A 21924-nucleotide genomic window follows, 5' to 3' on the forward strand; every position below is an offset into this window, starting at 1 on the left:
AAACCCAACCGAGAACCTCCAACGCCAAACAAGACAACAGAAATCATAAGAGCCGAGATGTTATTCCTCCATGGCGTCAGGGTCCTCCTCCTTGATGACAGTCATCCTACTGTCGACCGTCAACCGGCTTTCTTCTTCGTCCTCTTCCATGATACTCGGCTCGATCGAAACAGCCCGCCGCCCAAATCCAGGTTCCACCGAGGGCCGAATACTTCTGGAGGATCGGACACTGCCAACATCACTCTCAACGCTGCTCTCACGACCACGAGCACTGGCAGGTCGTATGGGAGCCGCCAGCAGCTTAAGGACCACGTTCTTGACCTTGACGAGGGCATTTCGGCTTGCAGCATCGGCGGCCACACCTTCTTCGATGGTCTGGTCTAGGAGCTCCTTAACTTCTTGTGCCAGAGCAAGGTTTTCTGGGCTAAGCTCGCCTTGCGAGCTTCGGACGCTGGAACGGAAGGGATCGTCCTCCGGTGCCACGGACGCTGAGCGTGAAGGCGTCGTTGGCGGGGCAATGTAGAGCTTGCTCATGAGCGAGAACAAGAGTTTCCGTTCTTCCTTGGAGCAGCGATTACTGCCTTCGCTGATCCCAAGCACTCGCTCTAGAATATCTTTGATCAATTCCAAGTGGATGATTCCACAAGCATTGGAGCTTGCAGGGCCGCCAGCGAGAACACGCTCATCGCCCAAACCGATAACTCTTCGCTCATCGGTCCACTCTGAGATCATACCCAATACTCCACTCATCAGGACCTTCAGTTCCTTTTCACCAACAGACTCGTCAATCTCGCCATCACTGTCTTCTTCAGCTTCAAGCGAGTAGTATTCCTCCGCCGAGTTCAGGATTGTTCGGATAACAGGCACGGTGATCTTCCTCATATGTTGAGTATGCTCTGGCCGGGAGTGGCAGTATACTGGGAAGAAGTAGGCGAGGGACTGTCGAAGCGCGGGGTTCTCGCGAGTTCGGGGATGGAAGAAGGACACGACGAGGGACTGTAGTAGCGTCTCAATGGCATGCTGGTTGTATTCTTGAATAGCCTCTGGAATATTGGCGGCTGAGGGAGTGAAAACACCAGTGAGTAAGAGCTTAGATAGAGCTGTCGCAGCTGCTGTTTGTACAGAAGCGGGGGAGCTCGGCTTGAGGGCTCTAGAAAAGACCTTGAGCAACGGCTTCTGAAACGCTGGTGGCGCAACCGTCTCCTTATCGGCCTGGGTGACAGGAGTCAGTAGGGAGGGGTGACTGGTCAACATATCACATAAGATCTGAATTGCAGTGACCTGCAGAGGTTCGTGTCCTTTGCTATAACAATGAATAAACAGTGTCATGTTCTCTTCGGCGAGAGTCTGAGAAGGGTCAGAAAGAATATGCCATCGATATTGACCGGGACTAACCTTATCCAGTAAACAGCACAGCCCAAGACACTCGAGACCGCGCTCGCGAATGGGGGCTTCGTGGCTCCTAACAGCAGGTACAACTAGGTTGTTCAACATAGTCACCAGGTTCATGTTGGCCTGGAGGTTGCCTTCAACGTTCTGGAGCATGCAAAGCGCAATGTGCAGACACTTCATGTTAACCACGATTTCTTTAAGGACCTTGGCCTTGGCCTCTTCCCTATTGAAAGGCTTATCATCCTCACTCATGGGAGTTTCAGACCGTTGACGGCTGCTAGCATCATCGCTAATCTCGGACTTTGCAGAAACAAAGCTGTCTTCGGTAATGATTGTGTCGTGGACTTCAGCAATCGCTTCCAAAACAACACTGCAGAATTCACTTTCAGCGGCGGCATCAGGCCCACAAACACACCTCAGTGTCTCGACAGCCAGTTTAGTAGACTCCTGGGGGAGCTCTGGCACAGCAAGCGCCTCACGGAGTAAAGAGAACATCTTTCGTCGCCCAACTTCGTCGCTGTAGTCTAGAGTCATTGCGATGTGGAGCAACTGCTCGACGATGAATTCAATTTCAACAGTGTCGTCGTCGTTAACGTCAGTAGCGTCCTTTGAGAGCTTCTTCCGCTGTAAAAGCTCGGTCATGTATTTATGGAGATACATTGCGAGAGCCGTGACGACCGGGATCTTCTCATCGACTAAGTTGTCATATTTACCTTCATTCTCAACTCGGCAGAAGTCGTTGAATGAGCGGAGGAGGAAGGCGGACTCGGCTGTCATCGATTCCCAGAATGATTCATCAAAGAGAACAGCCTCTCGGTAGTCTGGTCGGCCTTCCCAGAAGCTGCGCATAGCTTCGTGCGCGATGCCAGTTTCCATTCCAGAGTTCACCACATCAATACGCTCCAACAGTTCCAGTAGAGCCGGAATGCTGGGTTCCGAGCGCTGTCCGACTTTCTCAGGGTCGTTGTTCGCTCCAGCGATATCCTCAATCCAACGGTCGTAGAACAGCTTTCCAGTGGCTTTTCGAACACTTTCGTCACGGTCACGCAGGCCCCAGCGGAGCAGTTTCTCTCTCATCGATAGAGACAAATGTCGGAAGTCTCCAAGCGTTGGAAGCAGGCGAGAGTACAACGCCCGTCGAGTGGGTGCATCGAGGTCGCGGGCGCGCTCGAGGAGGTACGGAAGCGTAGCTGGGATCAACGGCAGGTTAAGAAGTAATGTCCTCCGAACCTCCGCACCTGTGTCATTTTGCATAATCTCAACAAGCTTCTCAACAAGAGCACTGGTATCGTCGTTTTCATCATCGTCTTCTTCATTTCCGGCTAAGCGGCCGAGACCCATAACAGCTTGTACTCGGACCGAAGGTTCCTTGTCGCGAATTCGTTTCAGAAGACCCTGTCGGAGAGTGTGGTATAATTCATCGTCCACCGTATCGAGCGAGTTGACGATATGCGCAATGATCTGTGTGGTACGGAAGCGTACAATCTTGTCTTTGGCAGATAACAAAGGCACCAGGAGAGAAACCAGACTGGTCGTTAGATGCGCGGTCGGTCTCTCGTGCGTGTTCTGTAGCTCGTCCTCGTCCTCATCGGAGCCAAAAATCTCAGCATCCTTCTCCGAGGCATGAGTGAGGAAGTTGCCGAGGAATCGTAAAATGCGATCGCCAACGGGCTCTGTCTTTTTGATCGATAAGATGCGCAATAAACAGCGACCCACTTCGACATTGAATTCCTTTTCTGGTAGCGTCTCTTCGCCTGGGATCAATCGCTCATCCGGGGCTTCGGTATTCTTGCCGGCCTTTTTGGTGTTCTTCTGAGGGATGCCACAGCATACTTCCTGGATCTTTCTTAGTCGAACAACGAGTTTGCGATGACCTGTGGTCGAGCGCTGGGCGTCTGCGAAGATCGCGCATACATCCCGGCGCAAGCTGGGTATGGCTTCTGGCAATGGAGGTTCCTCTGGAATAGCGAACGAAGGCGTCGCAGATCCAGCGCGACCACGGGAAGTCGTACTCTGCTCAGAGCCTTTGCGCGAGGCGGCGGAAGTCGAACGGGCGGCAACTCGACTGGGCATTTTTGAGAGGGGTAATGACGGGAGTAGGGGGTACTGGACAGTTATCAAAGGCCGTGAATGAATTTCAACTCATCCTAGTAGAGTTGCATTTGCTAGCTGACCCGTCCTTAGTAAAAGGCTGCGTTTGGGGTGAAATGTCGATAGCTGAAGAGTTCGTTGGCTCCTGGCACTGCTTGTTATGATGGTTGCTGAGAGTCACGGGGCAAAGAATAAACAAACACCCCAAACTGGCAGCCTGATAAGGGTTAGGGCAGCACGTGCTGAGTCTTGACCTGATTCCGATTACTCAACGACTAGGCTCTTCTTCTGAGCAGATGTCTCTCATTAATCATTATCATACAATACACACTTTCCCTTCAAATCTCCGTCATCTAGAAGATGCTTACAATACTATGATGTCCAAGTGCCTGGTGTCGGACGAGAGGTGGAGATCCCTTGGATCTCCGCGGCAAACTTAGTTGGATGACTCCAACTGACCTCCGAAGATAAAAAAAGAATTAATCTTTAACTTTAGCTAGATCTTACAGCCTAATTAAAAAATAAAATGTAAAAAAAAAAAAAATAAATATAACTTAAATTTTTTTATATCTAGCTATTAAACTTTTATATTTTTATTTATTTTAAATTTTAAAAAATTTTATATTTTATTTATCCCTTAATTCTTATTTTAATTTTATATAACTAATTTTTACCTAAAATATTTATAACTTTAAAAGTTATAAGCCTGGTTTATACTTTACTTTTTTAAATATTATTTATATAATTATTTTTAAAGCTATTTACTACCTAAATTTAAACTCCTAGAGTTTTTTTTATTTACTATATAATATATTATAAAAAATCTTTAATTTTTACTTATAAATACCTAATTTAATATTATTACCTTAAATAATTTTAATACATAGCGCTTATAATATTAAATTACTAAATTAATAGCTATAAGCCTTATAATATAAAATTATATTAATTTTTTAATTAATAATAAAAACTTATTACCTATTTCTATTAGCCCGAGGCTAATTCTTAAAAATTACTACTTTAATATTTTTAAAAAAGGTAAACTTTAAATAAGTTATTTAATAGTTAATAAACAAGGCAAATTTTATATTACTATAAAAAAATATTTTACTTAAAAAAAAAAATATAAAGCTTTGCTAAATATAATAATAGTTTATATAATCTTAATTATATTTAGCTTTTATTAGTAACTTTTATATAGCTAAAAATATTTACATGTAATACTTTAACTTCTTATAAAGTATTATATATAATTTAATATTACCTGCTAAATAAAAATTAAAATAAAATAAAAAAAGGTAGCTATTTACCAAGGCCTTTTTATTAAAAAATAAATTAATAATTAATATAATTACTAGGTTAATATATTTACTAAAGCCAGAAAGTTTAATATTTTTATTAATAATTAAAATACTAACGCGCTTTAAAACTTTATATATACTATTATAATTATTAATAAAAAGTTTAGTTAAAGGCTTTATATGGCCATTTTTTTAAAAAAAAAAAAAAACTTTATTAATACTATTAAAAAGTTTAAAGTATTTTATACACTTTAGGCCGTTTATACTACATATAGTAAATTTAAATAATAACTAATAAATGGCACCTTTGCCACGCTTGGAGAAAATAACTTAGTAAATAAAAAAAATAAAAATACTAAAAATAATAAAAAATTTAAAAAAAACAGTAAAAATAAAAATAATAAATTAAAATTAACATGCCTAGCATGTAGCTACCTATATTTTATTACTTTTTACTAGTATTTTAATATTAAAAAAGCTCCAAAAAATTAGGAGCCTTAAAAAAAAACTTTACAAAAAGTAAAAAAAAATATATAAAATCTAACTATTAAAAAAAAAGTACTAAGCACCTTTAAAAAATCTAAATTTAATACTATAATATTTAAAATTAAGGCTAAAAAGAATAACTCCAAAAACCTAAAAAAAGTTATAATAATAATTACCTATTTATTATTTAATAGCTTATAATATAGCCTATATAAAAGTATTATTACTAACTCTAGATTTTTTATACATGTTATTAATAACCTTACCAAAATAATTAACATCCGCGACGCCTTTAAAAATAATATTATTTTTATTAGTAATATTATTAATAAAATTAAAAAGTTTAATATACTTTATATTTTTTACAAGAGACTAAACAGCTTAAAAAAACTTTTAAAGCTTAAAAATTATACCTATATTCCTGGCTTTTATACCACTATTATATTTCTTAATAAAGCCATGTTAGTAGATTTATATTTTAATAGCTATAAAAGAACTTTTAAAAACTTAAAAAAAATAAACTTTTGCGTACTTAAATAATATTATAAATTATATATATTTTACTATAAAAAATTTAATATTAATAATAACAAAAAAATTAAGGCTTTTTATATTATAATAAAAATAAAAATTTAACGCTTTACAACTCTAAAAATACTATTAAAAAACCTAAAAATTTAGTATAAGTATATAGGCTACTTTAACATTAATATAGTATCTAAACTCCTAATATTTATAACTAATATATAAATTAATCTAGCGCCTTAGCTTTTTAATAAAAAGTAAAAAAAAAAACTACTTTACACGCCATGTAAACTCTTATAATTTCCTAAGTAAATATTATAAATTAAATTAACTAAAGTAACCTAATCCTTTAAAAGGATTTATTTTAATATTTTTATTTTTAAAGCATTTTAAAATAATATAAAATACACTTTTTATTTTTTAAATAATACTACCTAAATAAGGTAAATAATATTATATGCTAAAAAAAATAATTACTAGCGCGCTATTTAATTACTTAATACTTATATTTTTAAGTAATTTAACTTTTATATTTAATTTTTTTATATAAATAATAAAATATTACAGCTTTTAAACAACTTTAAATTTATTAAAAAATAATAGGGTTTAGCTTTTAAAATTATTATTTTTAATACACCTAAATAAAATAGCGCAAGCAAGTAATTAAAAAAAATTATTTTATAAAAAGTTAAAATATTTTTATTAACTACTAATATACCCTAAAATCTTATATTTAAAGTTATAAAGGTATTTATTTATATACTAAATTACATGCTTATAAAAAATAAAAAAAATAAATAGTTTATACTACTTTAAAAGTTTTAAGTATTAATAAGTAATACTTGCCTAGTAAATATAGCTAATATTTTTAAGTTTAAATTACTTATTTACTAGTAGCTAAAAATCCCTAACTTTTATAAAATAAAGCCAAGAGCAGCTATTAAATATTTTTATAAATATAAAAAAGCTTATAATATTTAAAAAATTTAAAACCCTCGCGCCAAAGCTATATAATATTTAATTATTTAAATAAAAAATATAGTATTTAATAAGGCAAGAACCTATAATAAGAATAATTTAATTTATATAGCTAGTTTAAGATACACTATCCTAATATATATTAATAAAAAAAAAAAAACTAGTTAATATACTATTTTTTATTAGCTTTAAAAATAATTTTTTTAAACTTAATAATAAAAATAAGCCTACTCCCGAGCCTAATAACATAAAAATAAGTAAAAATAAAAAGGTTAAAAATAATAAACCTTATGCTAAAATTAATACTTAAAATAAAGTTATTTTTAACTTACCTAGTAATTTAATATTATATAATAATAAAAACTTTATAATTTTATTTATTCCCGCCGCTAGCCCAAGCTTAGTAAATATTATAATTAATTAAAGCTTTTAAACTTATAATAACTATAAAATTATTTTAATAACACCCAACTAGGTAATAAAAAGTAAAAAAAATAAAAAAATACTTAATTTTAAAAATAATAGTGCTGGAGGGCTCCTATAACTAAAAAATAATATAAATAAAAATAATAATAAAAAAAAATACTAATACTACTTTTTTTTAAAAAATCTAACTTAAAACCGCATAAAACTAATATAAAAAAAAAAGTAAAATCCTAATCCTAAACTTTTAATTACATAAGTTAAATTAAATAAAAAGGCTTAATATAACCGCCTGTACTAAAAGCAAGATTTAAAAAATTTTATAAATAAAAACCGCCTAAGATAAAGGCCTTTTTTTAAAGTTTTTTATATTAAACTTTTTTACTAGCTAGTAAAAAACTTTATTAAATATTATATTTTTTTTTACTTAATAATTTTTAAGCCTTCTGGACTATTACAAGAGGTACTAGGTAAAGTTATTTACTAAAATTAACTTTAAAAAAAACTAAAAAATTAGGTAAAACTTATAAAGTATTTATATAAAAACTAGTTTATAAAGGCCGCTAGAGTTAAATTTAGTACTTTTAAAAAATTTTATACCTTTAAAATTATTCTTATATTAAAAGGTAAAATTATTATACCACTTATATAAGTATTTAAATATAAATTTAATATTACTAGGTATTTAAATAAATTTAAAGCGTGTTTTTATATTAAAAAAGATTTTTAACCTAGTAATTATATTAATATTATAATAATAACTTTTACTACTTAATTATTTTAACTTATAATAGCGCTTGTTACTTATTTTAACCTTAATATTATTTAATTAAATATTATTAACACCTTTATTTAAGGCTTTATAAATAAAAAAATATATATTAAAACACCACCCAGCCCCTGGCGTGTTAAAAATAAAGTATTTAAATTAAATTAACCCTTATATAGCCTTAAATAATTACCATGTATTTAATAAAAAAAAATATTTTTAATACTTTTTAAATATAGCTTTAAGCTAGTGCTAAAAAAGCCTTGCTTTTTTATTATAAAGTATTTTATAATTATTTTTTTTATTAATAATATACTTATTATAAGCAAGAAATTAGCTAAAGCTAAAAAAAAGGCCGCTAACTTTATTAAATATATAAAATATATATATAAATTATAAAATCTTAGCAAAGCAAAGTAATTCTTAAATATTAAAATTATTTATAATTATTATAATTAAAAAATTTAGTTACTTTAAGACTTTTATATTAATAATTTATAGGCTAAATATAACCTTATAATATCAAGTAAAATATTAAAAATACCTTTATTTATTAAAAAACTAATATTTATACCTTTAAATTATATGCTTATAAAGCAAGATATTTTTTTATATTAATAACTTATTAACTTATTTTTTTATTTTACTATAATAACACGCCTTAATACCTTTAAAGTAGCTAGTAAACTTACTTAGTATATAATATAGCCTATTAAAACTTATATTAAGGTAGCTAAATATATTATTTAATATTTTATTATTATAAAAAACCTAAAAATTAAATACTTAGCTAATATTAAAAAAATTATTATTATAGTATTTAATACTTTTTTTAATAATAATTTTAACTAATATAGCTTTAATAAATAACTTATAAAGTTATTTAAAGGTTTAATTAATTAAAATACTTGTAAGTAAAAAATAGTTATTACCTTTATTATTAAAGCTAAATTACTTGCTATTACCAAGGGAGTAAAAAACCTTATATAATAAAAAAAACTTTTTAATATTATAAAGTTTAATTTAAAGGTTAAATTACACCTTTTTTATAATAATACCTAAATTATATAATTACTTAACTTAAATAATCCTATATTTATTATATAACTTTAATATATTAATATTTATTATTACTAGCTTTGCAAGAAGTATTAAAATAAAAAAATTAAAGTTAATTAAATAAAAATAAAAAATTAATTAATAAATAGCCTTATTAAACTTTTTAATAACCTGTGTTATAAAATATTTATTTATTAATTTAGCTTTATTAAAATTAAAGCTATTTTTAATACCTAGTATTAGTATTTTTATTTTTTTAAGTATTAAAAAATATATTAAATAAAAGGTAAAAATTTTTTAAATTTCCGCGGTAAACTTAGTTAAATAACTTTAATTAACTTTTAAAAATAAAAAAAAAATTAACCTTTAACTTTAGCTAGATCTCATGGCCTAATTAAAAAATAAAATATAAAAAAAAAAAAAATAAATATAGCTTAAATTTTTTTATATTTAGCTATTAAACTTTTATATTCTTATTTATCTTAAATCCTAAGAAATCTCATGTTTTATTTACCCCTTGATTCTCATCCTAATCTCACATGACTAATTTCTGCCTGAGGCATCCGTAACTCCGAAACCTGGCCGGTGGCTAGCACGCCATCGCTCACGTGATCTGAGATTACTAAAGCCGGAAATCGGTCTTCATTCGGAGGCCAGTCCGGGGAACTTCTTTCTTTGAGGATAGCAGCATTGATATTCACAGTATGTTCAGACAAAGTGTCCGACGGTTCGCTACGACTGCTCTGCGCAGCACGGCCGAGAGCTCCTACGGCGTCCGAGTCTCCCAGGCGCAAGGCTTCGTCAACGGGCTAACCGAAGGTAACTGGCCAACGCTCTCGGAGTTACTCCATTACGACTAACAATTCTTCTCTAAGCTATTGGCAACACTCCCCTCATTCGCCTCAAGCGCCTCTCTGAAGAAACCGGCAGCAACATCCTCGCCAAAGCCGAGTTCCAGAACCCCGGAGGTAGCGTTAAGGACCGAGCGGCGCTCTACGTCGTCAAGGATGCGGAGGAGCGGGGCCTCTTAAGGCCCGGCGGTACCGTCGTTGAAGGAACAGCGGGAAACACGGGTATTGGACTCGCGCACGTCTGCCGGTCCAAGGGGTACAAGCTTGTCATCTACATGCCGAACACGCAGTCGCAGGGTAAGATTGACCTCTTGCGGTTGCTCGGCGCGGAGGTGTACCCTGTGCCCGCGGTGGCGTTTGACAACCCGGAGAACTACAACCACAAGGCGCGCCGACACGCCGAGTCCCTAGATAACGCGGTGTGGACGAACCAATTCGATAACACGGCCAATCGCCGCGCGCATATTGAGACGACAGGCCCGGAGATCTGGGCGCAGACGGGCGGCAAGCTGGATGCGTTTACATGCTCGACTGGAACGGGTGGTACGCTTGCTGGTATTACATACTACCTGAAGCAGGCCAGTAATGGCCGGGTCAAGTCCTTCCTTGCCGATCCTCCTGGCAGTGTTCTGCACAGCTACATCCAGAGCGGCGGGAAGCTGACCGAGCGGTCCGGTAGCAGTATCACTGAGGGTATTGGTCAGGGCCGTATCACGGATAACCTTCAGCCTGATGTTGGCACCTTGGACGGATCATTGAACATCAGCGATGAGAAGTCAATTGAGATGATCTACCGCTGCCTCGATGAGGAGGGTCTCTACCTCGGCGCCAGCTCCGCGCTCAACGTCGTTGCCGCTAAGGAGGTTGCTGAGAAGCTCGGCAAGGGCAGCACTGTCGTGACTATCCTTGCTGATGGTGCCTATCGGTATGCAGATAGGCTCTTCTCCAAGTCATGGCTTGAGAGCAAGGGTCTGCGCAACGCCATCCCCAAGCACCTGGAGAAGTACATCGTTCTTCCGTGAACACTGTCTGCAACTGTATATACCATGCTGTCTTGTTATCATAGACCAATGTGCAATCCAGGAAATATGTACATCTCATTCCATCTACGCAAGCGATAGTCACTGTCGTCGAACATTCAAATCCCTCGCTCGTCCATACCCGCTATACCCGACGCCCCTCAAGTTCCACTGTGAATGCTCCTTCTGTATGTTCCCTCCTGCATCAACCGCCCGGCTAACCACCTCCCTCCCCTCCCCAACCTCAATCTCAACCTCCGCCCTCCACAAAACCCAAGACCACTTCCTTGCATTCTTTCCACCCGCAATGGAACCCAACTCCCCAATCTGCGCGTCAACCCATTTCTTCCCCCCATTGGTCGAAATCTGCACCTTCACCACCGGCCCACTCGACCCCTGCGGAACCGCGTACCCCTTCACCACCAATTTCCCCTCGTCCGACAAGTATACCGTCTCCCCGTCCTCGGGCAACGCCACAACAGAATTAATCGACACCTCAGACATAGCCGGCGTCTTGTCCCAGAATGGTTCCGCGGCGTCCCGATCCACGGCTTCCTCAGGCAGGACCTTGTAATCGCGGCGCTGGTAGAAATTCGTGGATTCCTCGTCCTGCACGGTGATCTTGTCAAGCCATTTCACCCACCGCGCGCCCGCGATTCCGGGGAGGACGACGCGGACGGGATACCCGTGGTTTGGTTCGAGCGGGGCGCCGTTCATCTCCAGCGCTAGTATAACGTCCGCCTTCTCGTCGAGTGCTCTCTCCAACTCGACACTGCCCCCAAACCATTTATCTTCCTGGCATTGAACCTGGAAAGACGAGAATGCAGCATGTAGCCCTTTGCGACCCTGTTCTACCCCTGCGCGCCGTAGAACATCCCTTAGCCTCGGACCCCTCCATTTACAATTCATAACTGCCGCATCGCCCCAGTCAATGCCCTCGACTTCCTTTAGCATCGTGCGCATCGTATGTCGTCGATTACCCGCGCACTCAAGCGCGCAGAGGACTTCATGCTGCGGGAACTCGGTGGCGAGTTGGTGGACACTGAGGCGGAGGGGTGTTGCGACGAGGCCGTCCACATTAACTGTGTGCGTTTCTGCGGAGAGATGTGGAATGGGACCGTGGTTCCGGTTGTAGGATTTTGAACTGGGTGTTATAAAACTGGGGGCTTTATTAATGTCTACTGCAGCAGATACGTAACGTATGAATTCGACTCATACCTCGATACGAGCTCCTTAACCGGAGGCTCTCGGTTCAGAGGATTCTCCGTGGAGTATTCTGTGTGCTATTAATGTAAACTCAGTATGCTGAAGTGGTGTACAATGAACCTACTGTTGCGCTCATGTTGTTCGTGCGTGTGTTGTTCGACAGATGATCAATTGGCTTGAACCCGGCGTGGATGGAGATATATCTTTGTTGGCTTGCTTGACGTCATGATACAGATCGTCCACTCGCCTTCAAAAACAGGAACTTATAGTCCTCATAATGATTAAAAAGTATCCTTTCAGGCTAGATTCAGAGTACGGTAATACCTAACAAACGTGTGAGTAATATAATCCCTACATATTCAAATGAATTTTGCGGGACGTAAACCAAGCCCTAACCCACACCAAATCAGGCACCCAAGAGAGCAACATAACTCAAAGCCAATAGAACAAATGACCTCATTAGACAGTCAATGTAAACTCAACAGTATTTCCCCCTCCGTCAACACGAGGGTAAAACTCAAATGTGAATACAGATGTCTGTCCCGCAGCCACAACGGCATCAATAGAGGCAGCGGTGATGATCACGTTGTTGGTGTCCCAGTTCCAGTGATTACTGTATGTCTGTAGAAGAGAAATTAGCTAGACCACTAGCCTAGAGAATTGTTCAGGTATAGGAGCAGGAGTAGACGTACCGCACGAGCCTGCTGAAGCGGACCAAGCCATTGAGTCCAATCATCGAAAAGATAGACACCAGAGTTTGTAAGGGCTTTTACAGTAGCCAGTTTTGGAAGGCCGTTCCAGGTGATAGGGATGGAGAGATCAGATCCTGATACTGCGGATGCAGATGCGGAAGTTGAAGATAGGACGGGTGTATCCCATTGAACAATTTGAATGGTAGGGGACGCTGCGCCACCGGAGAACTGAAGGGTCAAAGTATCAATGACACCCGGCGCGCTGGACGCTGTGTACTTCGTTGCGAGATATGCGGTTGAGAAGATGATGTTACTCCCAGAAACGGAGTAGTCCGAACCACTCGCCAACACCGAGCCATCGGATTCAGTAATGGAGACGAGAGAGTTACCATTGAAGAGGTAAGGAAGACTCTGAGATGTAACATCCGTTCCGACCTGGTGGAAGATAAACGCAGAAGACTGCTGCTCTGCCGCAGACGCATCCTCCGTGCTATCAGGGAGACTGTTAGCTGTATTTTCCGTCGTGCCAACGACGATGTCCAACGTTGTGGGATCGCGCCATTGACCCGTCGTACGGTCGAGATGGTCTGCACCATTATCCCACATTATAGTTGAGATTCCGAACTGAGACGCAACTCGCTGAATGTGGTCGAAGTACTTCCAGCGCGCGGCTGGCTCGGTATTCACGGACGATGCGTCGTATTCGCCGAGGATTAGGGGCACATCGGTGAAGTTGTTGCGAATGAGCTCGAAGTCTGTGGTGAGGATGTCTTTGTCATCGTCGGAGCCCCAGATTGTCTTACCCCTGTGAAGTTGTAAGTATCAGGTTTTGGAAAAGAAGTGGATGAATTTCACCATGCGCTGAAAATAAAGTCATCTAGGGTGCCCTGTTAGTACCATGGTCCACCGTATATGTTTGAGGGTAGCATACAAGGGCTGTAGTAATGGAATTGAATAGCCCAAGGATTGGTGATACCCTCTGGAACTTCAAACCACTGCGATGTCTTGATGCTATCCTGGCCACCTCCGACAAGGTTGACAACGCGCTGGGAGTTGAAGCCTCCGGCATCAGCGATTGCCTGGAGAAAGATGCTGTTCAGCTTGTTGATTTCAGCGCCGTCTTCGGCGGTGTTTGCTGGTGGCTCGTTGATGGACTCGAATGCGACTAAGCTGGACTTGCACGCTAGTGTGGTTCCAATTTGGTACCAGAGCCGATAGAATTTCTCTTCGATTTGGGCCAAGTCCGCCCCGGCAGCAGTGACATCGGCCCACTCCCATGAATCTTTGCAGGTGATTAGCACATAGCTATTCGAATAGAGAATATGCATAGCTACTCACCATGGTGGACATCCACGATAGCATATAGACCACGAGAAGTGATCAAGTCTAGTACATCGGAGACGCGTTGCAGCCATGCTGGGTCGACGGTCCAGTCAGGAGAGCCTCCTGTGAAATGGTGCGTCCAGGTCACTGAAGAAAGTGAGTAGGTTGTAGATGGAGCAGCTTTGACATCTCTCACCTGGAAGACGAACGCTGTTGAACCCGGATTCTTTGATGAGATCAAGCGTTGCCGCCTGGACAGGGGCATTGTTCCAAGAGCCTTCGTCTGGAATAGCGTCCAAAGTATTCCCTAGATTCCATCCCGGATGAAGGTTTGCGACAAAATCCTCGGCGGTGATAGAAGCAAAGCTCCCTGAGCACGTAACCTGCGCATGCGCAATTTGTAAAAGAGCAGAAAGCCCTGCGAAACATAGCAGTGTGTACATCCTGACTGTGGTTGAGTCGGCGTAAGATACTTCGATAAGTCTAGACCAATCTGACCCGACTACATAGATCACCCTGGTGAGCTGATAGAGGCTCCTCGCTCATTTTATCTCGCGAGCTGCCACACTGTCCAGATCACCCAAACCATCTCTCCTATGTCGAAACTGTCACAGGGTGCGCCAGGCATTGCAACTGCAGGGGTCTGAAACGGAGAATTTCTCGAATGGGAAGATATCCACGAGCCTTCGAGTCACGGACGAACGGACCGTTCTGTACAGAGAACGTAGTCGACATATTGATGGGGCCAAGCACAATCCTTCAGCCTGGCCAGGAAGCGAAGAAGCGTGCGAACAGTATCAGGAACCGACATATTTCCTCCAATAACAGCCGTGAGGAAACTCCGTGCCAAGCGACTGCAAGACTCTAACCATGACATCCGGCGAGCTGTGGACATTCTGCAGCTAGTGCCTTGCAGCTGTGCCTGTTCTGATATGCCAGTCATTCAGCGGGAATCTGGCAAGCCACTCAGAATTTACCGGATTTATTTCTTCAAGCACCCCGCATTCACTTCAGTTACCCCGCTGCCAAGAGAGCGTGTGGTCGGTGAATTTGTCTGATACTAGACTTGGGCCGTGGTGGAATAGGAAAAGAGAAACATCGGCCTCGGAACTCCGTTCAAGAGGGGTAACGTGATCTGGCTTCCACAATCTCCAAACAAAATATGGTAAAATCATAGGTCATATTCGTCGTTAGTAGCTAAGATACATTAGATGCGCCGGTGCAGGCGTCTATATAAGCAGTACATCAACAGTCATGCATGTTCGTTCCCTCGTCAAATCCGTAAGATGCGCCACCGAGATGTCACTCGTATGGTATGTTGCAGTTATATGGCTCCTAGATCAACGCCTTTGTCGAGAAATGTGGCTTTCACATGACTATACAATCACGATCCTTATCTCTGCCCCGCACCGGCTGCCTAGCTTGCTGGTTCCTGGAATATGGGCCCCGAGGGGGTGCATCGGTGATATTAGGGCTGCGTTGCGGGGGCGTATATACTGGACTCTTGGCTGCCTGTTCGTAGGACGGAGGCGGGCCGTCTTCCTGATCTTCGTGCGCGGCACCACTAGTCTCGAAATGGGACTGAGAACGATGGCCGTATGATTGACGCTGTTGGCGGTTGACAGCAGGAGTACTTGCGCTAGCCCCAATATTGGCTGCACTCTGCGAGCGCCCACGGGCAGGCGCTGGCTGCCGCTGTTCCTCTTCTTGGTACTGAAGCGACAGAGCGTAGGCGTAGTCCGCATCCGCCTGCTCTTGAGCTGAAAGTGTACTTGTGTGCTGGGAGGTGTCATGACTCGACGTCCGCGGCCCGGATGGATCAGATTCATGAGGTGTATTGTGGCTCACAAGTCGAAAGTCGCCCGCGTAAAAGCCCGCATTCGACCCATTGACGTCAACAAGGCTTTCCCATACAACCTCCGCATGGTCCGAGTAGCCGGCATCAGTGACAAGAGTAAATAGCTGCTGGAGCTGCGGATGTTTGTAAAGGGTAGAGAAATGATCGTTACGAAATAGGATCGAGAATGAAGCGGGTGAACGCGTTCTAGAAAGCTGTTCAAGTCCAAAACTGCTCAATTGTGTGGCGTTTTCAAAGTCGGTAAAATACTGGACCGCTTGGATATCGGCCATAACGCTTTCTTCTTCTGCGCTCAGGGCTGTCCCTTGGAAGACTCGGTCCTCGAGCTCTTGTTTGCGAAATGGGAGCAATTGAATGTCTTCGTGATATTGTCCTACCCGCCCCAATGCCGCACTGGCATTACTTGATGGTGGAGCAATCCAACCATGTACTAAAGGCACCCCAAAAGCGCTATAAAACTTGATGTCCTCTGTTTCAAGGAACGTGCCGGCTGCAGCGTTCGATTCCTGTATTTTTCAGTATTGATTTCCACCGAAGTGATTATCTTGGAACATACCAGAGTTAGCCGTGGATTGACATTCATCCCTGTATGTAACATTGTCAAGAATCGACTGAGAGCTTCAATGTCTGGGAGCTCGTCGTTTGGTCCCAAACGCGTGGTCAATTCATCAAACAGTGCCTCGATTAATAGTCCCAATGATATTTGCTCCCTAGTTCGGAGAGCCCTCACAATGGGTGGTTGGGTACTAGAGCCCGCTGCACGTAGACTAAGGGCGTTCACCAATGCGAGCAGCGGGCATGGCCCGTTCTTATTCTGGATGAGCATAGGAGATTCGCGTAGCGTTCCCGAACTATCTTTCCAACTGATATGTCTGATGGAATATGTCTCTGCTCGCTTCTCTTGTTGTTGCGCAGCGTCGTCAGGGGCCACGGGAAGTTGAGGTTGATGAGGACGCGGCGGCACACCCAGTCCCGGGGGCGGGTTGACGCCTTGCTGAGAAGCGCCATCACCAGGCTGGACATTCTGGAGCGCGGCAGGTGGACCAAATCCTTGGATTGTAGTTTGGTCCTTGGTAGGCTGAGTTACTGACACAGCTTCTTGGGTGGGAGAGTCATTGAAATCAATCAGAACATGAGATGCTTCAGTAGTGGCGGTGGATGTAGTTCCTGGTGTGCTTATTCTAGGTTGTGGAGGCTGTTGTTCCTGGCGGGGCTGGAGTAGTGGCGGTTGCACATTATCAAAAGGGGCATCGGCTTCCTGAGAACCGCGAGTTGTGACGCCAGTTTCCTGGCTACTCATCCCTGCACCCTGGCTACGGCTAGCTTCGCTCGCCCAAGGGGATTCGGATTCCAGCTGCTGGTCAAAGAGAGATAAGCGAGCAGTCATTGGAATATAGCCCTCATCTGACAGCATTAGTCTCATAGGCAACAATATCACCAGACGTAAACAACGGGGATTTACCTTGGCCTAATCCGCCGCTCGCGTCATCTCGCGACAGAGATGATGTGTGAGAGTTCCTGTCCGCCCACGCATTGCTCTCGAGCTGCGATGGTCTCAGAAACGGGTTGTTCGACTGTAGCTGGACGGGCGAAGGGCCCAAATATTCCCAATCGGAGGTATCGGCCCCCCCTTCATTCGGCGAGAGTTCATTCGCAGCCATTCGGCGCTGAGTACCTGCGAGAACTATCGAAGGCACCCCCTTTCTATTATCCGCTGCATCTCCATCTCGCAGGTCACTGTTTATGACTTGCGGCTGCGCCGAGTCTCCATTCCCCCGAGGACCTTGACTCGGGTTCTCGACCAGTTCGTCCGCCCAAGGATTTGGAGCGTCCGTGGACGCGGTCCGAATCGGGGACCGTTGCGCCTGCTCCAAAGACATCAGATCGAATGCTGGTGATGTGTTCAGATCAGGTGAGAATATGGAGTCCTGCGATGGAACGCGGTGAGGATGCGGAGAGCTCTGAGCCCTTGTAGGACGTGTCAGGCGTTTGGGCGATGTGGATTTGAGAGAAAAGGACGTCGGCGAAGTTCGTGAGAGCGAAGAGCGAAGTTCGAAGCGGGCATTCCCTTGACTGAGGTTGTGAAGGTGTGGAGGAGCTCGTTTTCGCAGGACCATGAAGACGACGATGAGTCTCGGGCCAGTCGGGCAAAGTATGAAGCGCTGGGCACGCTCAACAACCAATAAGGCAGGATGAAGAAGTATTGCGGCCGGACTGGGGCAATATGATCAGAGACACTGACTCTCCAGGGCGCGCGAACTGGCGTAGTTGCGGGAAACCTGGGGCTATACGTAACCAGTGGCTTAGACAACAAGTTTAAGGCTGAGGGGGAAGCACTAGTACTCCTGAATAAGGTAAGTGGTAAGTTGGCAAATTAGCTGCTCCAAGAAGCATGGAAGCGCAGGTTTATATGTGCCATGCCGCTACCCCTTGCCGGTCTTGAGGAAGAGAAGCGGAGGAGCCCAATTCCAATAGAACCAAGCATATATACGTCAATCCATAAGATCAGTCAGATAGCAGGCACCCGGATTCCAGCCATCGGCTCCATTCGTGTCCCCCACAGCCACTTTCATGGGGACTCTTGCTTACTCCGTACCAGCCGGTAATGAATTTCCCTAGCAACTGTGCGGCCTGGCTGCCATTAAGACAGTACCGTACCGTAACAGGGACGGCCGCGCATGTGACACGGACGGAATAACAAAGACCCGTAGGCTATGCAGGCGCTCTTTATCGGCAGCTCCAATGGTCCGTGCGTATCGCAAAAAAAGTGAAGAAAACCGCGGTGCTTGACGGACGGTTCTATACTTTACTTGGTATGATCTGTTCGGTATAGGGTCATAGCGAATCCAACCATGCATACTTCAATTCGCTCAAATCAGTTCGTTATTCTGCGACTACCTTCGGAGACCATAAAGATCCAGAAAGTCGTCCCCAACACGTATGTACCTCGACAGATCTACTTCTCTTCGATGCTGATAAACTAACTGTATAACCCAGGTTAATCAACTGCGGAAAATTCGGATCCTTTCCTGCAAACCAGATCATTGGCCGTCCTCTATACGTGACATACGAGATTCTCGAAGTGCCCGGAAATACCCGCCTGCGCATTGTTCCCGCCGCAGAATTACACGCAGAGTCATTAATAACGGAAGGAGAAGGTGATGATGATGTTGAAGTAAATGAGGAGGGGTTGCCCATCCGTACGAACCAGAACACAGTCGATGATGCCTCAACGCAAAAGTTGACGCTGGAGGAGATTGAAGCGTTGAAAAGGGAATCAACTGACGCGGGCAAGGATATAATCGCAAAGATTCTGGAGTCGCATTCGACTATAGACCAGAAAACGGCATTTTCGCTGGCCAAATATACGCTGCGCAAACAGAAGAAGTATATGAAGCGGTTTACGGTATTCCCCATGGACGTCAGCGGCCTCACGAACTACATGCTGGAGAACAGGGATTCAGCCTCGAAGAGCATGGAGTTGCGGGATGAACTAATGGGTCTTATTGGGAGCTGGGGAAATGTGCACCATGGCGGTGATGCCACATTACAAGAGACGTTGTCTAGACCCAATGGCCGCTACCTCGTGGTAGACGAAACAGGAGGCCTGGTCGTCGCAGCCATGGCAGAACGAATGGGTATCCTGTACCCTGATGAAGAAGCAGAGAGCGGAGGAAATGTGCCCGCCGAGGACGCCAGCACAGAAGCACCGACTTCAAGCCTACCACCAAGAAAGGACCGTCCAGGCCAAATGTCCGCCACCGGAAACACAATCACCGTCCTCCACCCAAACAAACAACCGAATGTCTCTGTTTTGAAATACTTCGGTTACGACCACAACTCCCCCGAAGAATCTCACCCTCTATACACCCACCTCAAATCCGTCTCCTGGCTCCAACTCCTCGACCCCGAAGCCGACCCCATCTATGCCGAAGAACCCGCCGTTATTCCCAACGCCGAGCTCGCAGCCCTCAAAACCAACAAACGCGGCGCGTATCACCGGAAGCGCAACCGCTGGGCTCGTGTCCAGAGCGTTGTCAACGAAGTCCGCGCAGGCGGATACGATGGCCTCGTCGTCGCTACGCTCATGGACCCAGATAGCGTGCTCAAGCACGCCGTGCCCCTCCTTGCGGGATCCGCTCCAGTCGTCGTCTACTCGCCTACCATCGAGCCGCTCACCGAAATCGCAGATCTTTATTCGACTTCGCGGAAAACGGCGTACATCAACAAGAAGCGTGAACTGGAAGAGAAGCACGGTCAACCGGCGGATGGCGAGTTTCCTGAATTAGCTGCTGAATTCGACTTGAATCCTACATTGATGCTAGCGCCTACGCTGGAGACTGTCAGAGTGCGACAGTGGCAAGTTCTTCCCGGCCGTACGCATCCCATGATGTCTGGCCGTGGAGGAGCGGAGGGCTACGTCTTCCATGGTATCAGGGTTATCCCGTCGACTGGGTTCATTCAGGCTGCTGGGAATCCGAGCCGGAAGAGGAGAAAGGTTGTAGAGCAATCAACTGCTACGCCTGGGAGTACGAGTGCGGATGTTGAGATGAAATCATGATAGACCAAACTAATCAAATAAAAGTAATCCGATACCAATCCATATCTTGATACGTCGGGCCCCAGCATGGTCTTCGAGGCCCTGAATTGTGTCCTCAACGCGCTCCGGAAAGCTGGTGACAAAGCCTTACGTACTTTACTCTTGCTATCTGGTATTTGTATCAGGGGTATGGTCTTGTGAACAGTTATATACGATACGAATCTGTAACCACCAAAGTCACGCTAGGTACGACAAAACAAAATGAAGTCTACCCTAGAAGCTCTTTCCCATAAACTTTCTCTTCGTGAAGCTGAGCCAGAACTACAATCATTGTTAGCAACGATCAAGTCAGCAATGCGCGCGGATGAGACAAACCTTTGAAGGTCCAACACCGCCGGGGTATAACCTTGCAAGCAGCCGGATCGCAATTTCCTGCCGCACTTGGGAAAGGTATCTAAAAACAAGCTGTCAGCACAACCACCAGAAAAGGAACAGTATATAGAGACGCACGCTCGAAGAGATTCAGCATCCTGGCGGTCCCGCGGGGGCTCAAAAGCCTGGTTGAGAGGGAAGGACGCATCGCCGGGAATAGCGAAGTTATCGAGTGCGACGTTGGTCAGGGCCTGTAAACGTCAACATCTTTTCCCCACCAAATCCAATTTCATCAAAGCTTGGTTTGAGTTGATAGTACCTTCTCCGCCTCACGAGCTGACATTGTAGGCTTGACTTTCCCCAGGCATTCGGTGATGAACAGTGTGCCGTAAATGAGCATGCGATCGGCGGGGCCGTTGATCTCAAAGTTTCGGAAAAGGACATTCGCACGGAAGAGAGACAGGATCTCGTCGACGCAGTCGTAGGACTCGTTGTCGGGCTGTACGTCGATGTCGGCGGTGCCTGGTGGGAGCATGGGGAGGGTGTATGCGGGGCCGCGAGTGCGGGTGCGGAGGGGTAGGACTGGGAAGTTTCCTGCAGGATGAGGAGATGGGGTTATTCAAGTGCCTTTCATATACTCGCTAGAGCTTTGTCTAGAGATATCTTTGACGCTTCGTAAAGGGGATAGCTGCGATCGTACCTATTACGGGAACATCCCGGTCCTCGAGGAAGATGGAATGGTAGGCCTAGTCGGGGGTTAGTTGTTGTCTCAATGGCATGACTCTCATGGAAAGTGTCCCGGAAGCCACTTACGGGCATTATGGCGATTATAGAAGTAATTCAATCCCCAGACCTGTCCAGAGAATAAGAACCGTGCTGGCGGATGTTGATGGCGGAGCTCTACCTAGCGGGAGGCCGCATGTCATTGTCATCACCGCCGCAGCAACAGCGAGGCCTCAGGGCTTGGCACGGAGCTCCGCAGATTTTCCGGCGCCGAACCTCTTTACGCGCTGCGGCATCTTGACGCGTCGGGATTCTA

General features: G+C 43.1%; 7 protein-coding genes across 7 annotated transcripts; 2 read left to right on the forward strand and 5 right to left on the reverse strand.

Moving 5' to 3' along the window:
- Positions 1-60: 60 nt before the first annotated feature.
- Positions 61-3465, reverse strand: DSM5745_00188 (condensin subunit YCG1; the record flags this gene model as incomplete). The annotated part of the gene is made up of 1 exon (XM_026742204.1): positions 61-3465. The coding sequence occupies one exon, from the start codon at positions 3463-3465 to the stop codon at positions 61-63; it is 3405 nt and encodes a 1134-aa protein (XP_026608049.1).
- A 6263-nt stretch (positions 3466-9728) lies between these two features.
- On the forward strand, positions 9729-10897 carry DSM5745_00189 (cysteine synthase A; the record flags this gene model as incomplete). The annotated part of the gene is made up of 2 exons (XM_026742205.1): positions 9729-9843; positions 9900-10897. 2 exons carry the CDS (start codon positions 9729-9731, stop codon positions 10895-10897), a joined length of 1113 nt encoding a protein of 370 aa, XP_026608050.1.
- A 99-nt stretch (positions 10898-10996) lies between these two features.
- DSM5745_00190 (putative sulfite oxidase) lies at positions 10997-12236 on the reverse strand (the record flags this gene model as incomplete). The annotated part of the gene is made up of 3 exons (XM_026742206.1): positions 10997-12053; positions 12113-12177; positions 12225-12236. 3 exons carry the CDS (start codon positions 12234-12236, stop codon positions 10997-10999), a joined length of 1134 nt encoding a protein of 377 aa, XP_026608051.1.
- Positions 12237-12559: 323 nt separating this feature from the next.
- On the reverse strand, positions 12560-14558 carry DSM5745_00191 (putative extracellular endoglucanase; the record flags this gene model as incomplete). The annotated part of the gene is made up of 6 exons (XM_026742207.1): positions 12560-12721; positions 12793-13597; positions 13648-13669; positions 13724-14074; positions 14131-14262; positions 14312-14558. The coding sequence occupies 6 exons, from the start codon at positions 14556-14558 to the stop codon at positions 12560-12562; spliced, it is 1719 nt and encodes a 572-aa protein (XP_026608052.1).
- A 925-nt stretch (positions 14559-15483) lies between these two features.
- On the reverse strand, positions 15484-18090 carry DSM5745_00192 (MINDY family deubiquitinase; the record flags this gene model as incomplete). Its single annotated transcript, XM_026742208.1, has 3 exons — positions 15484-16479; positions 16530-17377; positions 17436-18090. The coding sequence occupies 3 exons, from the start codon at positions 18088-18090 to the stop codon at positions 15484-15486; spliced, it is 2499 nt and encodes an 832-aa protein (XP_026608053.1).
- Positions 18091-18825: 735 nt separating this feature from the next.
- Positions 18826-20534, forward strand: trm6 (tRNA 1-methyladenosine methyltransferase subunit GCD10; the record flags this gene model as incomplete). The annotated part of the gene is made up of 2 exons (XM_026742209.1): positions 18826-18911; positions 18971-20534. 2 exons carry the CDS (start codon positions 18826-18828, stop codon positions 20532-20534), a joined length of 1650 nt encoding a protein of 549 aa, XP_026608054.1.
- A 252-nt stretch (positions 20535-20786) lies between these two features.
- Positions 20787-21704, reverse strand: DSM5745_00194 (actin-related protein 2/3 complex subunit 3; the record flags this gene model as incomplete). Its single annotated transcript, XM_026742210.1, has 6 exons — positions 20787-20834; positions 20889-20967; positions 21024-21136; positions 21205-21479; positions 21586-21631; positions 21699-21704. 6 exons carry the CDS (start codon positions 21702-21704, stop codon positions 20787-20789), a joined length of 567 nt encoding a protein of 188 aa, XP_026608055.1.
- Between the last annotated feature and the right edge of the window lie 220 nt (positions 21705-21924).

Source organism: Aspergillus mulundensis (genome assembly GCF_003369625.1).
Source record: "Aspergillus mulundensis strain DSM 5745 chromosome Unknown scaffold_0, whole genome shotgun sequence".
NCBI lineage: Eukaryota > Fungi > Ascomycota > Eurotiomycetes > Eurotiales > Aspergillaceae > Aspergillus > Aspergillus mulundensis.